The sequence below is a fragment of the Mesoplodon mirus genome (genome assembly GCF_964341445.2).
Source record: "Mesoplodon mirus genome assembly, chromosome: 13".
NCBI classification, from domain to species: domain Eukaryota; kingdom Metazoa; phylum Chordata; class Mammalia; order Artiodactyla; family Ziphiidae; genus Mesoplodon; species Mesoplodon mirus.
The window spans coordinates 66,216,949-66,234,190 of record NC_138989.1 but is presented as its reverse complement, the minus strand read 5'-3'; the positions used below and the strand labels follow the sequence as shown (position 1 = coordinate 66,234,190).

Below are 17,242 nucleotides of genomic sequence, written 5' to 3'. Positions count from 1 at the left end.
TTATGGTTTCCTTTGCTGTTCAAAAGCTTTTAAGTTTCATTAGGTCCCCTTTGTTTATTTTTGTTTTCATTTCCATTACTCTAGGAGGTGAATCAAAAAAGATCTTGCTGTGATTTATGTCAAAGAGTGTTCTGCCTATGTTTTCCTCTAAGAGTTTTATAGTGTCCGGTCTTACATTTACATCTTGAATCCATTTTGAGTTTATTTTTGTGTATGGTGTTAGGGAGTGTTCTAATTTCATTCTTTTACATGTAGCTGTCCAGTTTTCCCGGCACCACTTATTGAAGAGACTGTCTTTTCTCCATTGTATATCTTTGCCTCCTTTGTCATAGATTAGTTGACCATAGGTGCCTGGATTTATCTCTGGGCTTTCTATCTTGTTCCATTGATCTATGTTTCTGTTTTTGTGCCAGTACCATATTGTCTTGATTACTGTAGCTATGTAGTATAGTTTGAAGTCAGGGAGTCTGATTCCTCCAGCACCGTTTTTTTTCCCTCAAGACTGCTTTGGCTATTTGGGGTCTTTTCTGTCTCCATACAGATTTTAAGATGATTTGTTCTAGTTCTGTAAAGAATGCCATTGGTAATTTGACAGGGATTGCATTGAATCTGTAGATTGCTTTGGGTAATATAGTCATTTTCACAATATTGATTCTTCCAGTCCAAGAACATGGTATATCTCTCCATCTGTTGGTGTCATCTTTAATTTCTTTCATCTGCGTCTTATAGTTTTCTGCATACAGGTCTTTTGTCTCCCTAGGTAGGTTTATTCCTAGGTATTTTATTCTTTTTGTTGCAATGGTAAATGGGAGTGTTTCCATAATTTCTCTTTCAGATTTTTCATCATTAGAGTATAGGAATGCCAGAGATTTCTGTGCATTAATTTTGTATCCTGCTACTTTACCAAATTCATTGATTAGCTCTAGTAGTTTTCTGGTAGCATCTGTAGGATTCTCTAGAGTATCATGTCATCTGCAAACAGTGACAGTTTTACTTCTTCTTTTCCAATTTGTATTCCTTTTATTTTTTTTTCTTCTCTGATTGCCATGGCTAGGACTTACAAAACTATGTTGAATAATAGTGGTGAGAGTGGACATCCTTGTCTTGTTCCTGATCTTAGAGAAAATGCTTTCAGTTTTTCACCATTGAGAATGATGTTTGCTGTGGGTTTGTCGTATATGGCCTTTATTATGTTGAGGTAGGTTCCCTCTTTGCCCACTTTCTGGAGAGTTTGTATCATAAATAGGTGTTGAATTTTGTCAAAAGCTTTTTCTGCATCTATTGAGATGATCATATGGTTTTTATTCTTCAATTTGTTAATATGGTGTATCACAGTGATTGATCTGCATATATTGAAGAATCTTTGCATCCCTGTGATAAATCCCACTTGATCATGAAGTGTATGATCCTTTCAGTCTGTTGTTGGACTGTTTGCTAGTATCTTGTTGAGGAATTTTACATCTATATTCATCAGTGATATTGATCTGTAATTTCCTTTTTTTGTAGTATCTTTGTCTGATTTTGGTATCAGGGTGTTGGTGGCCTCATAGAATGAGTTTGGGAGTGCTCCTTTTTCTGCAGTTGTTTGGAAGAGTTTGAGAAGGGTAGTTGTTAGCTCTTCTCTAAATGTTTAATAGAATTCACCTGTGAAGCCATGTGGTCCTGAACTTTTGTTTGTTGGAAGATTTTTAATCACAGTTTCAATTTCATTACTTGTGATTGGTCTGCTTATATTTTCTCTTTCTTCCTGGTTCAGTCTTGGAAGGTTATACCTTTCTAAGAATTTGTCCATTTCTTCCAGGTTGTCCATTTAGTGGCCTAGAGTTGCTAGTAGTAGTCTCTTAGGATGCTTTGTATTTCTGTGGTGTCTGTTGTAACTTCTCCTTTTTCATTTCTAATTTTATTGATGTGAGTCCTCTCCCTCTTTTTCTTGATGAGTCTGGCTAAAGGTTTATCAATTTTGTTTCTCTTCTCAAAGAACCAGCTTTTAGTTTTATTGATCTTTGCTATTGTTTTCTTTGTTTCTATTTCATTTATTTCTGCTCTGATCTTTATGATTTCTTTCCTTCTGCTAACTTTGGGTTCTGTTTGTTCTTCTTTCTCTAGTTCCTTTAGGTGTAAGGTTAGATTGTTTATTTTACATTTTGATTGTTTCTGGAGGTAGGCTTGTATAGCTATACACTTCCCTCTTAGAATTGCTTTTGCTGCATCCCATAGGTTTTGGAGCGTCGTGTTTTCATTGTCATTTGTCTCTAGGTATTTTTTGATTTCCTCTTTGATTTCTTCAGTGATCTCTTGGTTATTTAGTAACATATTGTTTAGCTTCCATGTGTTTGTGTTTTTTACGTTTTTTCCCCCATAATTCATTTATCTCATAGCATTATGGTCAGAAAAGATGCTTGATATGATTTCAATTTTCTTAAATTTACTGAGGCTTGATCTGTTACCCAAGATGTGATCTATCCTGGAGAATGTTCCGTGTGCACTTGAGAAGAATGTGTAATCTGCTGTTTTTGGACGGAATGTCCTATAAATATCAATTAAATCTATCTGGTCTGTTGTGTCATTTAAAGCTTCTGTTTCCTTATTTATTTTCATTTTGGATGATCTGTCCAGTGGTGTAAGTGAGGTGTTGAAGTCCCCCACTATTTTTGTGTTACTGTCGATTTCGTCTTTTATAGCTGTTAGCTGTTGCCTTATGTATTGAGGTGCTCCTATGTTGGGTGCATATATATTTATAATTGTTATGTCTTCTTGGATTGATCCCTTGATCATTATGTAGTGTCCTTCCTTGTCTCTTGTAACATTCTTTATTTTAAAGTCTATTTTATCTGATATGAGTATAGCTACTCCAGCTTTCTTTTGATTTCCATTTGCATGGAATATCTTTTTCCATCCCCTCACTTTCAGTCTGTATGTGTCCCTAGGTCTGAAGTGGATCTCTTGTAGACAGCATATAGATGGGTCTTGTTTTTGTATCCATTCAGCAAGCCTGTGTCTTTTGGTTGGAGCATTTAATCCATTCATGTTTAAGGTAATTATCGATATGTATGTTCCTATGACCATTTTCTTAATTGTTTTGGGTTTGTTTTTGTAGGTCCTTTTCTTCTCTTGTGTTTCCCACTTAGAGAAGTTCCCTTAGCATTTGTTGTAGAGCTGGTTTGGTGGTGCTGAATTCACGTAGCTTTTGCTTGTCTGTAAAGCTTTTGATTTCTCCATCGAATCTGAGGGAGATCCTTGCTTGGTAGAGTAATCTTGGTTGTAGTTTCTTCCCTTTCATCACTTTAAGTATATCATGTCACTCCCTTCTGGCTTGTAGAGTTTCTGCTGAGAAATCAGCTGTTAACCTTATGGAAATTCCCTTGTATGTTATTTGTCATTTTTAACCTTGCTGTTTTCAATAATTTTTCTTTGTTTTTAATTTTTGCCAATTTGATTTCCGTGTGTCTCGGCACGTTTCTTCTTGGGTTTATCCTGTGTGGGACTCGCTGCGCTTCCTGGACTTGGGTGGCTATTTCCTTTCCCATGTTAGGGAAGTTTTCGACTATAACCTCTTCAAATATTTTCTCGGGTCCTTTCTCTCTCTCTTCTCCTTCTGGGACCCCTATAATGCGAATATTGTTGTGTTTAATGTTGTCCCAGAGGTCTCTTAGGCTGTCTGCATTTCTTTTCATTCTTTTTTCTTTATTCTGTTCTGCAGCAGTGAATTCCACCATTCTGTCTTCCAGGTCACTTATCCATTCTTCTGCCTCAGTTATTCTGCTATTGATTCCTTCTAGTGTAGTTTTCATTTCAGTTACTGTATTGTTCATCTCTTTTTTTTTTCTTTAATTCTTCTAGGTCTTTGTTAAACATTTCTTGCATCTTCTCGATCTTTGCCTCCATTCTTTTTCCGAGGTCCTGGATCATCTTCACTATCACTATTCTTAATTCTTTTTCTGGAAGGTTGCCTATCTCCACTTCATTTAGTTGTTTTTCTGGGGTTTTATCTTGTTCCTTCATCTGGTACATAGCCCTCTGCCTTTTCATCTTGTTTATCTTTCTGTGAATGTGGTTTTTGTTCCACAGGCTGCAGGATTGTACTTCTTCTTGCTTCTGCTGTCTACCCTGTGGTGGATGAGGCTGTCTAAGAGGCTTGATGGGAGGGACTGGTGGTGGGTAGAGCTGACTGTTCTTAATGACATCTTTGTGTTAATTACATGTGTACAGGTAGTCAGTTATATATCCTGTCACTAAACGTATTTTGTGTATTTATGTAGTCCACGTGCTATGTATGCTGAGAGTACAAGGATAACACCTTGTATTTGAGATTTGACTTTAGGATGTGTAGTCATAGTCCCTAATTACACACGCACACAGACACACACACACACACACCTCAAGCTCCTATTATACTTTAGGTTAAAGTAAAATTACTGCTCACAGTTAGGTTGGGGAAAAATATGTGTACAACTTGAATGGAATTATGGAGAGCAGTTTGCTAGTTGTAAGGTAATCCAAAAAAAAAAAAAAAGTGAGTGCGTTGGATGATGGGAGAGAGAGTAAAGAGATAGCAGCATCAAATTGGGCAAACCAAAGAAGCTTTCCTGGATGGGAGAAAGAACAGTACGGCAACCAGTACTAAAGACTCAGTGTTTGTGCATTGAGAAGCCGAAGAACACTTTATTAAATCTACCTGTGCTTCCTGAAGTTTTCATGTCATTCAGTCTTTTACCTTGATACACTGGGATTATGTTATCAGCACATTGTCTACCTGAGCTTGTCACTTATGGCAACACAGGTATTTTGTTCAACTGGCTTTGTTTAAAACGTCTTATTTATCTTCACTTATGATCATGTTAGGGTAGCGATCCTAGCCAACAAGACAGGACATTGAATACCGGCTAAATGCTTCATAACTCTGCCTTTTTGTGTTTGTCACTTGCCTTTCCTTAGATTCGGGAATACCCCATTGATGTCCAAAGCAACCAGCTTCCCTTCCTGCGGAATCCAGATATCCTGGTGGGAGAAAATGACCTAACTGCCCTTAGCTATCTACATGAGCCTGCAGTTTTACATAATTTAAAGGTCCGTTTCCTGGAGTCCAACCATATCTACACGTACTGTGGTAAGTGGGGGTATCTATTGGCTGTGTGTGTTTGAAAGTGCTTACAATCTTTAGACTTTACGTGTTAAATTCCAGTGGTTAAGAGTCCTACTTTCACTCTCATTATAAGTGCCTCTCACCTGAGACCCTTGAAATGTTTGCAGTCAGTGAATGTGGCTTAATTAGGCTGCATACCTCTCTGTGGGAGGATTGGTGTTAATCACAGCTCAAGCAGGGAAGAAATGGGCCACACCTTGTGGCTTGATAGTCAGGCACAGTCCTGGAATCAGTAGGAAAGCAGTAAATCCGTCCCAATGTGCTAGCTCAGGCATTTGCTCTCACTGTGGAGTGCACTGATGCAAACATACAGCTGGCTTGTTTTTGTTTTTTATTGACTTTTTTTTTTTTTTTTTTTTGCGGTACTCGGGACTCTCACTGTTGTGGCCTCTCCCGTTGTGGAGCACAGGCTCTGGACGCGCAGGCTCAGTGGCCATGGCTCATGGGCCCAGCCGCTCCGTGGCATGTGGGATCTTCCTGGACTGGGGCACGAACCCCCATCCCCTGCATTGGCAGGTGGACTCTCAACCACTGCGCCACCAGGGAAGCCCTTTATTGACTTTTTATTTTATATTGGAGTATAGGTGATTAATAATGTGTTAGTTTCAGGTGTACAGCAAAGTGATTTAGTTATACATATATGTGTATCTCTTCTTTTTCAAATTCTTTTCCCCTTTAGGTTGTTACATAGCATTGAGCAGAGTTCCCTTGCTATAAGTAGGTCCTTGTTTGTTATCCATTTTAAATATAGCTTTGTGTACATGTCAATCCCAGACTCCCTGACTATCTCTCCCCACCACACTTCCTCCCAGTAACTGTGAGTTGATTCTCTAAGTCCGTGAGTCTGTTTCTGTTTTGTAAATAACTTCATTTGTACCCTTTTTTTAAGATTCTACATATAAGCAATATCATACGATATTTGTCTTTCTCTGTCTGACTTACTTCACTCAGTATGACAATCTCTGTCCATCCATGTTGCTGCACATGGCATTATTTCATTCTCTTTAATGGCTGAGTAATATTCCATTGTATATATGTACCACATCTTCTTTACCCATTCTTCTATCGATGAACATTTAGGTTGCTTCCATGTCTTGGCTATCGTAAACAGTGCTGCAGTGAACGTTGGGATGCGTGTTTTTGTTTTCTGCTTGAGAAAGGGCTGCCTTTCTGTCTGACCTTCTCACTTGCCCATGTACAAACATGTGTATGATGAATATTTGTTGAATTCATGATCAGAAACCATGACAAATGTTTTTTTTAAATTTATTTTTTAATTGAAATATAATTGATTCACAATATTGTGTTAATTTCAATATCCTGGTTTATCCCAGGATATTGAATATAGTTCCCTGTGCTATGCAGTAGGACCTTGTTATTTATCCATTCTATATGTAGTAGTTTGCATCTACTAACCCCAAATTCCCAGTCCATCCTTCCTCCACCCCACTCCCCCTCCCCCTTGGCAGCCACAAGTCTGTCCTCTATATATATGAGTCTTTTTCTGTTTCATAGGTAGGTTTATGTTTTGCCATATTTTAGATTCCACATATAAGTGATATCATATGGTATTTGTCTTTCTCTTTCTGACTTCACTTAGTATGATAATCTCTGTGTGCATCTATGTTGCTGCAAATGGCATTATTTCATTCTTTTTTATGGCTGAGTAGTATTCATATATATATACACACACATACATATACATATACGCACATACACACAGACACACCCCACATCATCTTTATCCATTCATCTGTTGATGGACATTTAGGTTGTTTCCATGTCTTGGCCATTGTAAATAGTGCTTCTGTGAACATAGGGGTGCATGTATCTTTTTGACTTACAGTTTTGTCTGTATATATGCCCAGGAGTGGGGTTGCTGGATCATGTGGTAATTCTATTTTTAGTTTTCTGAGGAACCTGCATACTGTTCTCCATAGTGGCTGCACCAACTTACATTCCCACCAACAGTGTAGGAGGGTTCCCTTTTCTCCATACATCTCCAGCATTTGTTATTAGTAGACTTTTTAATGGTGGCCATTCTGACTGGTGTGAGGTGGTACCTCACTGTAGGTTTTTTTTTTTTTTTTTTTGGCATGCGGGCCTCTCACTACCATGGCCACTCCCACTGCGGAGCACAGGCTCCAGACATGCAGGCCCAGCAGCCATGGCTCACGGGCCCAGCCGCTCTGCGGCATGTGGGACCCTCCCAGACCGGGGCACGAACCCGCATCCCCTGCATCGGCAGACGGACTCTCAACCACTGCGCCACCAGGGAAGCCCCTCACTGTAGTTTTGATTTGCATTTCTCTCATAATTAGCGATGTTGAGGAGCTTTTCATGTGCCTATTGGTTATCTGTATGTCTTCTTTGGTGAAATGCCTATTTAGGTCTTTTTTAATTTTTGCCATTTTTCGATTGGGTTGTCTGTTTTTTTGTTGTTGAGTTGTATGAGCTGTATGTATATTTTGGAAATTAAGCCCTTGTTGATTGCATTGTTTACAAGTATTTTCTCCCATTCTGTAGGTTGTCTTTTCAGTTTTTATGGTTTCCTTTGCTGTGCAACAGCTTGTAAGAGTGATTAGGTCCCATTTGTTTATTTTTGTTTTTATTTCTATTGTCTTGGGAGACTGACCTAAGAAAACATTGGTATGATTTATGTGCCATGACAAATGTTTTAAAGAAATGTCCTAAAATTTCTCTCACATTTTTCTTGAAATTTCTCAATTTCCCCCATCCCAAATTTTGGCTTCTCTTTTTTAGACTATCATTAAGTGGTATGGTGAAAACAAGAACCCTATATATATTGTCATTTGAGGGGCAAAACATTTTAGGATCTGGTTGCAGAGTCAGCTGAGGGCTTCTTTGTGGGGGGTTGTCCCATTTGTACTTCAGTACCTTGGTCTTATCTGTGATCCTAGGTGAGCCCTCGGGGTCAGGGTTCTTTTCATTGTGATATCCCACTTTGGTTTGGAATTGGCCAGCTGGCTGCTAAGTTAGGGTGAGCTTTTATGCCAGATTTCGGGAGCTGGAAATACCATGTTGATTTCAGTGCTTGAGAGAGTTTCCCAAAGCTCCTTTCCCCCAGTTGTTAGTGAGAGTTTTATTTGAAGGAAGCCCTCAGTAAGTGTTGTGTTTTTTTTCAAAAAGATTTTTGAAAATCTCCCTTTTTGGAGAAAGGGATAAATGACCACCAGCTTCGCTTTTTACAGGCATTCCTTCTAAGAGAGGTCCGGGTGTCTGTATGTATTTATCCAAGCGTACTTTGGCTCCTCCAGCTTCAGCTTTCAGAGTGACTGATGTAACGCAGAATTCTAAGTCATCAGGAAGCACTCTTACCTGCTGTGGAGGGGTCTGAGACATTTTAAGGAAATGTGTGACCTCAGAGTATAATATCAAAATTTGAATGGAATGAACTAGGGTTTTATACACCTCTCAGTAACCAGTAGAACATGAGAGGCTGTTTTTAAGGCGAATGACTTGGAGAATTCTCTTATTAATTGGAGTTTTTCTCAGTTCTGGGCCTTATTTTTCATTCCAGGTTGTATTTTCAGGAAAACTTTCGTCTGAAGAGGACTTTGTCTTTGGACTTTGTCTTTTTCCTCTCTTTGCCCTTTCTTCTTTACTTGGTTAACGTGGTTTATTAAGTTTCACATTTCTTTCTCTCTCTCTCCCTCTCTCTCGTACTTTTTCCCCTTTTAATAGACTTTACGTTTTACAGCAATTTTAGGCTGAGAGCAAAACTGAGTGGAAGGTACACAGACTTCCCATATAACCCCTTTCCCAACACATGCAGAGCCTTCCCCACTATCACCATTCTGCTCAAGAGTGAAACATTTGTTAAAATTGATGAACCCACAGAGACACATCGCTATCACCCAAAGTCCATAGTTCACATTAGGTCACTCTTGGTGTTGTATGTTCTGCGGGTTTAGACAAGTGTGTAATGACATGTAGCCACCATTATGGTATCATAACAGTAGTTTCACTGCCCTAAAAGTCATCTGTGCTCTGCCTGTTCATCCCTCTCTCCCCGCTAACCCCTGGCAACCACTGAGTTTTTATACTGTCTCTATAATTTTGCCTTTATAGAATATCATATGGTGTAGTCACAGTGTGTAGCCTTTTTGAATTGGCTTCTGTCACCTAGTAATATGTATTTAAGTTTTCTCCATGTCTCTTCATGTCTTGATAAGTCATTTCTTTATAACACTAATATTCCATTATTCAATGTACCACAGTTTGTCCATTCACCTACTGTAGAACACCTTCGTTGCTTCTGAGTTTTGGCAATTATGAATAGAGCGGTTATAAACATCCACGTGCAGGTTTTTGTGTGGATATGTTTTTGACTCCTTTAGCTAAATACCAAGGAGTGTGATTATTGGATCATATAGTAAGATTATGTTTAGTTTCATAAAAAACTTCCAAAGTGGCTGTGCCCTTTTGCATTACCACCAGTGATGAAATAAGAGTTTCCTTTGCTCCACATCCTCGCCAGCATTTGACCTTGCCAGTGTTCTGGATTTTGGCCATGCTAATAGGTGTATAGTGGTATCTCATTGGTGTTTCAATCTGCATTAAATCATAATGACTTACGATGTGGAGCATCTTTTCCCATGCTTATTTGCCATCTCTATATCTTCTTTGGTGAGGTATTTGTGTAGGTCTTTTGCCTATTTTTTAATTAGATGGTTCATTCTCTTACTGTTGGGTGTTAAAAGTTCTTTGTATATTTTGGGTAACAGTCCTTTATCAGATATGTCTATGGCTTGTCTTCTCATTCTCTTGACTGTGCTTCTTTTCAAACACCAGAAGGGAGCACAGTGTAGGCGCTCTCCCATCTTGGCAGTGACCCTTTCCATTCTTGCCTTCTCTTTCCCAAATGACTGGAAAAGCTCACATTTTTTGTACCCATCAGTGGTTCCCTTGAGATCCAGAATATGTTTATGTGAAAGAAAAAGGCATGAATTTGTCTTATGTTGAATATTGAATTTGTTTTTTTCTCACTCTTCACATCCTCAAATATCAATTTACCTTGCCCTTCCGTAAAAGATCTTCAGGGTGAGAGGATTTGCTAACTCTTCATTCAACATGTAGTTATTGAGTCCACCACTGCAATATGTCCTTTGGGGGACACAAAATGGGAAAAATAGTGAAGTGAAAGATAATGCATGATATAGTGTGATGTGAGACTATAAAAAATAGCCAACATTCAGTGCTTACTCTGCAAATCTGAATGGTGTGAATGTTCTCTCTATTAATCATTTTACCCTGAGGATAACCAGGGAAATGCACTTATTATCCCCATTTTGTGGTCTAGGAAACTAAGGCACTCAGAGGTTAAGTAATTTGGCAAAGTCACACAATTAATAATCAGCTGATGCATGGCACAGGGAGATAAGCTCTGTGCTTTGTGACCACCTAGAGGGGTGAGATAGGGAGGGTGGGAGGGAGACGCAAGGGGAGGGGGATATGGGGATATCTGTACACGTTTAGCTGATTCACTTTGTTATACAGCAGAAACCAACACAACATTGTAAAGCATTTATACTCCAGTAAAGATGTTAAAAAATAAATAAATAAAAAATGAAAAATAATTGGCTGAGCCAAGATTTGACATTACGATGTGTAAATCATATTTCCTGTTCGCAAGTTGTTTATATTTTAGTTAAGACAGCCCACATACAAATGAGAAATTAATAGTCCCTCTTTTAGATTTTAATTCTGAGAGTTTTTTTTTAAGCCTGACACCTGTTGGCAGGGTTAAGTACCCTCTTCTTTCTGATCCTGCAACACTTTGTACATGTCTATTTTATGAATTCAATTTGTTGAGCATTTGTGCGTGCGTGTTTGTGTGTGTGCACGCATGCCCATGCACATGTGCTTATTCCATGCTCTAGGGCATTTTGGAGGCCTGGCCTGTCATTCTTTTCTCCATCAGGGCCTAGCAGAGTGCCTGATAAACACACATACGTCTAGATTTAGTTGAGTGATTGGTTAAGACTCATTCTGTTCCTCTTTCCTTCTTTAGTTCTGATGCATATGAACAGGGGCCTGTAAAGCTCGTCAGGAGGCCATTGCGCTCTCAGAATCTGACTGCATTTTCTGTTTGCAGGGATCGTGCTTGTTGCCATTAATCCTTATGAACAGTTGCCAATCTATGGTCAAGATGTCATCTATGCCTACAGTGGCCAAAACATGGGGGATATGGACCCTCACATCTTTGCTGTGGCCGAGGAAGCCTACAAGCAGATGGCCAGGTAAGAATAACCTCAGCCCAGAAGTCCTCCTGGGTAGTCCGAGGGAAGAAAAGGGAGTTTCTGCCTTCTTCGGCTGCTTTTTCTTAGTGGTGGAGTGGTCATTCTGGGATTGAGAAAGAGTCTTGGGAACCAAACCAGCTCAGGTTCTTTTCTTACCATGTTTCCTCATGTCTTCATCTTATTCTTGTGAACCTGAACCTTGGCTTGGAGGACAGTGGCTCCTTAGACTTATTTCAGTTTTGAGCAATGCAGTTAATGCCTAGTGTTTCATGTCTCCTTGACTTTCTTTTGGCCCTCTCTCCTCCCCTCCAGGTGTAATGAATCCATTTTATACCATCACCGTTCATTTTGCAGAACTCACTGAAGGCTCTCTTTTGAAGGAACCAGGACTCTGACAACTTCTTGAGATGCCAGGCATTTGGGGCAGAAATAGAAATTTCAAATTAGCAGTTATGCATCGTGGTTTCAGGTTTTTAGCCTGGAAGTGGAGTTCTGTTTAGGCACTTAAGCAGGTCTGATTTTCGAACTCTGAAAGATAGGTACAGGTCTGTTTCGTCAGAAGGTGGGCTAGGTGAGTGTATCGGTCAGGGTTCTGCAGGGCAACAGAACCAATATGGAGTGTGTGTGTGTGCATGCGTGCGTGTGTATGTAAAGGGAGGGATTTTTATTTTAAGGAATTGGCTCATGCAGTTGTGGAGGCTTGGCATGTCCAAAATCTGCAGGGTAGGCTGGCAGGCTGTAGATCCAGGGAAAAAATACTGTATTTTGAGTCTGAAGGCTTTCTACTAGCAGAATTCTCTTCGGTGGGGATGTCAAATTTTTTTCTCTTATGATCTTCAACTGCTTGGGTGAGGCCCACCCAAGTCTACTGATGTAGATGTTAATTTCATCTAGAAAAGAACACCTTCGGGCCTCCCTGGTGGCGCAGTGGTTGAGAGTCCGCCTGCCGATGCAGGGGATACGGGTTCGTGCCCCGGTCTGGGAGGATCCCATATGCCGCGGAGCGGCTGGGCCCGTGAGCCATGGCCGCTGAGCCTGTGCGTCCGGAGCCTGTGCTCCGCAACGGGAGAGGCCACAACAGTGAGAGGCCCGCGTACAGCAAAAAAAAAAAAAAAAAAGAACACCTTCATAGTAGTATTCAGACTAATGTTTGATCAAATGTCTGGGAACTGTGGCCTAACCAAGTTGACACATAAAATTAACCACCACAGTGTTGGTCTTGAACTGTCAAGATATAGTATAGGGAAAGATAGTTTTACCAAAGTTTTGGTGGAAATGCATTTTTCCAATTAACAGAAAAATGCTGGATCCTTTCAGCTAAATCTTTTTTGCCACCTCTAGAGAATATCTTACAGAGCTAGCAGGAAAGGTAGGAGTCCTTTGTGGGGAGGAGGGCTGCTTAGGCTAATTTAGTGAGAGGAGTGAGAAAGAATCCCATTTAAGGTGGTCTGTGCTTCGGTGGATATCAGAGTGTAATTTTCAGCCCAAAGAAAGTTTCCATGAGGAAAGACTGTTATATAAGTTTCCTTACTAATTTATAATGTTTTATTGCTGGCTGTGGAGATCAGTATGTAAAAGGTCTGCTTCCTTATGGATACACAGTGACCGTATTCAATATAAGCAGTGATTGGAGAACAGCAATACAATAAGTAGAATGATCTACAACCATTTTATTTCTCCCAAATGTGATAGATTGTGGAGCTAAAATGGTCATGACCTTTGATCTCTCTGATGCCATAAAACGACCACATACTATGTTCATCTGCTATCAGGGCTTGACCTGGAGCCGCTTAGCTTGGTAAGCTGTTGAGGCACACACCTCTGGACTGAAGTGTAGTTCAAGGTCAGATCACATGTGGAGAAGGATGAGGGGTAGCGTGATGCAGCACACGACCTCGCTCAGGTGTATGCACAGTGGAGGGGGACCTGGGGTCTGGACAGGCTTCTACGTCTTGGGAGAATCACTTAAGCCAAGTCATCATTTGCTTCATGTGAAGAAGATTATCCTTCCTCCTTTACGGATGGTTTCTTTATGGCTCTAAAATGGAAGGTGAGTATGGCCTGGTTCTGACGACTTCCTACCATGCTAAAGGTTCTGCCAGCTCCCTGAGGCTTGTCCTTTCATGGATGTCATTGATGTTTGTTTTTCATCCCATTCTCCTCTCCTAGCCAGTTGCACTTAGATGGATCAGAAGTTGCTGTTCTTTATCAGACTTCTTGAGGCTCCCCTACAGCTTTGAGAAACATCTAGCCTCCACTTTTATCCATACCGTAGATCCTCTTGATTAAATACCTACCTTCCTTTCCATGCCGGAAGCTGTACTCTTGGGTTATTTCACTTGTTTGGGTCCTTGTTCACACCTGTTAGAGGGAAAAGGCAGGTGTGGGCATCCAAGGTGGTGGTGATATGATCTTGCCTGTGGTAATGCATTTGATGATTAAGGGGTTTGGATGTTAAAGTTGGACAAGGAGTTGCTTTCTCAAGGATTTTCTTTAAAGCGCTAAGGTTTATAATCGTTTTACCCACTGAGTCCTAGGGTGTAGCCAAATAATTTTGCTGAAATTCTTGTGCAGTTTTTGCTCATGAACGTGCATTAGAAGCATAAGGCCAGCACACGTGGCCACAGGAGAGAGAGCTATTTTTGTATAAGTTCTGTTGTCAGCAGCTCATGGTTTCTGCTATTGATCTGAGAGGCATATTAGAAGCACCAGCAGAATCTTTGCAGGGAAAGAGGGAGACCCACTGGTCAGATGCAGGGACGGTTTTTGCTGCATTTCCATTATGGGCCTTCTCTGTCAACTTTGAATACTAGAACACGTTCATTTAACAATACTTGCCAACTGGATTGTGCTCTTCCTGACTCATCAGTAGTTTTTGAATTAATTGTTATGTGGATCAAGTAGCCACAGTCTAACACAGTTTGCTTTGAATCTGAGCCTCCATAACCGCTGGGCAAAATAAAGGGTACCAGAAACTAAAGTGAATGACTCCCAGTCTTTGGTGGCTCTGAGTCAGTTGGCCTTGGACTCAGCAATTCTTTCTCTTGATTCACTGGACACTGGATTTTCTTTCTTCATGTCGTTCACACTGGGACACTCCAATTCTTGATGCTTTGAGTGTGTGGGAGGAGTCTGTCAAAGCTCGAAGGGATAAATCCAGACCTTCATCCCCATCCTGAGGTTTCCATCCAGAATCTTGTGCTGGATGGAAGGGTTGAGGAGACACAATAACAAGATGATTGGTTCATTGTCCCTATCCCTGTTGACTTCAAGACTAGGCTTGAGAGTAAACGGAGATTCACAGTGAATAAAAAGGCTAAGCTAGTATAAAACATCAAATTCGTGAATTCTGTCTTCCACATAAGAAACTATAGTTCCCGTGAGAAAGGAGACTGACCGCCACTTTATTTCTGCTCCTCCCTTGTTCAAGATCCAAAATGCCCATTCCCTCATTTTTACCTCCCCTGATTCCATCCTCAGCTCCTGGGTTAAGTCATATCAGCCAACGTTTGTGAAGTATCAGTTATTTGAAAGGCTCCTTCCCGAATGAACACTAAGAAATGTGAGACCACTCCCCACTTCTTAAGGCGCCAACGGTCTAGTCTGGTTGGAGAGAGAGGACACAGTAGGCCAAAAAGCCTGTAACTGCAGGAATGTAAATTGAAGCCATGCTCAGCGTTGTTTGAATTGCGTTTGGAGATGACTGTCACACCTGGGCCAAGAAAACTGTAGCATTTAAGCTGGATCTTGATGAATTGGTAGGATATGTAGAGTGAGAAGCAGAACTCTAGATGGGTGGATTAGAGTGATCATTTCCCTAACAGTGGGGCATCAGAAAGTACGGTCACAGGGCTTCCCTGGTGGCGCAGTGGTTGAGAGTCCGCCTGCCGATGCAGGGGACACGGGTTCGTGCCCCGGTCCAGGAAGATCCCACGTGCCGTGGAGCGGCTGGGCCCGTGAGCCATGGCCGCTGAGCCTGCGCGTCCGGAGCCTGTGCTCCGCAACGGGAGAGGCCACAACAGTGAGAGGCCCGCATACCGCAAAAAAAAAAAAAAAAAGTACGGTCACAAAACCACAGTGACATAGTGCTTCACACCCCCTGGGATGTTTGTCATCAGAAAGCCATAACAACAAGAGTTGGCAAAGACGTGGAGAAATTAGAATCCTCATACGCTGCTAGTGGGAATGTAAAATGGTGCAGCTGCTTTGTAAAATAGTCCAGCAGTTCTTCAAAAGGTTAGACAGAGTTACCACAGGACTCAGCAATTCTACTCTCATGTATGTACCCAAGAGAAATGAAAACATGTTCACCCAGAAACTCATCCACAAACATTCATAGCAGAATTATTCACAGTAGCCAAAAGGTGGGGAAGAAACTAAATATCCATCAACTGACCAATGGATAAATAAAATGTGGTTATAGCCATACAGTGGAATATTATTTGGTACATGAAAAGGAACAAAATACTGATACAGAGATGAACCTTGAAAATATGCTAAGTGAAAGAAGCCAGACATACAAGAACCCATACTGTGCGATTCCACTTATATGAAATGTCCAGAGTAGACAAATATAGAGACAGAGGTAGATTAGTATTTGCCTAGGGCTGGAGGTTTGAGGGGAATGGGGAGTGATTGCTGATGAGGATGTCTTGTTTTTTTAAGTGGTGGCGATGGTGGGGGCCGGGTGATGAAAATTTCTGCAGCTGATTGTGTGGGTGGGTGCACAGCTCCGCAGATGCCCTGAAACCCATTGAATTGTGTACTTTAAATGGGTGAACCGTGTGTTCGGTGAACTGTATCTCAAAAAAGCTATTATTCACAAAAGGCATGGTTAGGGAACCAGCACCCAGGAAAGCTTAACCTATGTGGTAAGTGCGTCTGCGTTGGGGTTGTGTGGACGGTACAGTTAGAGGCAGGGTGGCAGGGTGGCCAGACGGTGGAGGCCTCTGAAGGCCGGGGTGAACTTTGAGAGAAAAGCGTGTTCTATTAACAAAGGGTACAGAGATGGTAAAACGACTCTTGGAAACCCTGGATTAATCAAGTGAACCATCTGCCTTCAGGGCAGGGGGCTTCTCAGGGTAGTTATGTTGACATGCATCCTGAGTCTCCACGATGGGGATGCATTATGCTGGGTTTGCAAATCATATTTAGACACAAAACTGTCTTCAAGGACTCTTTGGGAAATGCTGGCCTAGAGCAATGGAGACATTTTAGAGCTTGTTCGATAAAGAGATGATATGACACAAGGGATGTTCAAAGACCAATTTTTCTCTGATGGGCCCTATTTCAAAATCGCTTCCTTCTCTCCATATTGCTATACCATTTCCAAGGATGAGAACACCTTCTCATGAGTAGATTCTTGCGGAAATACCTTGCCTGTTTCAATGACCTCTGTGTAATGATTGATAGTAGATGCTGAAGCTGGAATTCAGACCTGGTCTCTTTGCCCCAAAGCCCTTTGTACCTGCTGAGAAACTGTACTCCCTCAATCACTGGTGCCTGTCGACTGGCCCCAGGTAGTCTTCCCAAAGCAGAGCAAACTCTGGTCCTCAGGGCCATGAGGACCGAAGGATAGACCTTTTGCCTTAATGTTTCAAAAGTGTCTAAATTCCAGAGTGAGATTAGAGTTTTGGTGTATTTTGTAGCTCTGCTGGTAGGAGTGGGCCACCTTGTTGTGCTCCCCAGGTCTGATCCTTTTTTTTTTTTTTTTAAGCTTTTGTGTTCTTTCCTGAAAGAGAGTGGGGACACTGCAGAGCAAATTCATTTGCTTGGGTAGCCAAGGTAATAGAGCACGCACATTTCCATCTGGCTCTGCTGTTCTGCTGAGCTGTGA

General features: G+C 41.1%; 1 protein-coding gene across 1 annotated transcript in view; it reads left to right on the top strand.

Moving 5' to 3' along the window:
* MYO5B (myosin VB) overlaps positions 1-17,242 on the top strand; it is a 385,760-nt gene that overhangs the window by 167,614 nt on the left and 200,904 nt on the right. Inside the window, exons 3-4 of the mRNA XM_082641132.1 lie at positions 4,936-5,107; positions 11,262-11,406. Coding sequence (XP_082497258.1) covers positions 4,936-5,107; positions 11,262-11,406 — 317 coding nt within the window. The remainder of the gene's footprint in view (positions 1-4,935; positions 5,108-11,261; positions 11,407-17,242) is intronic.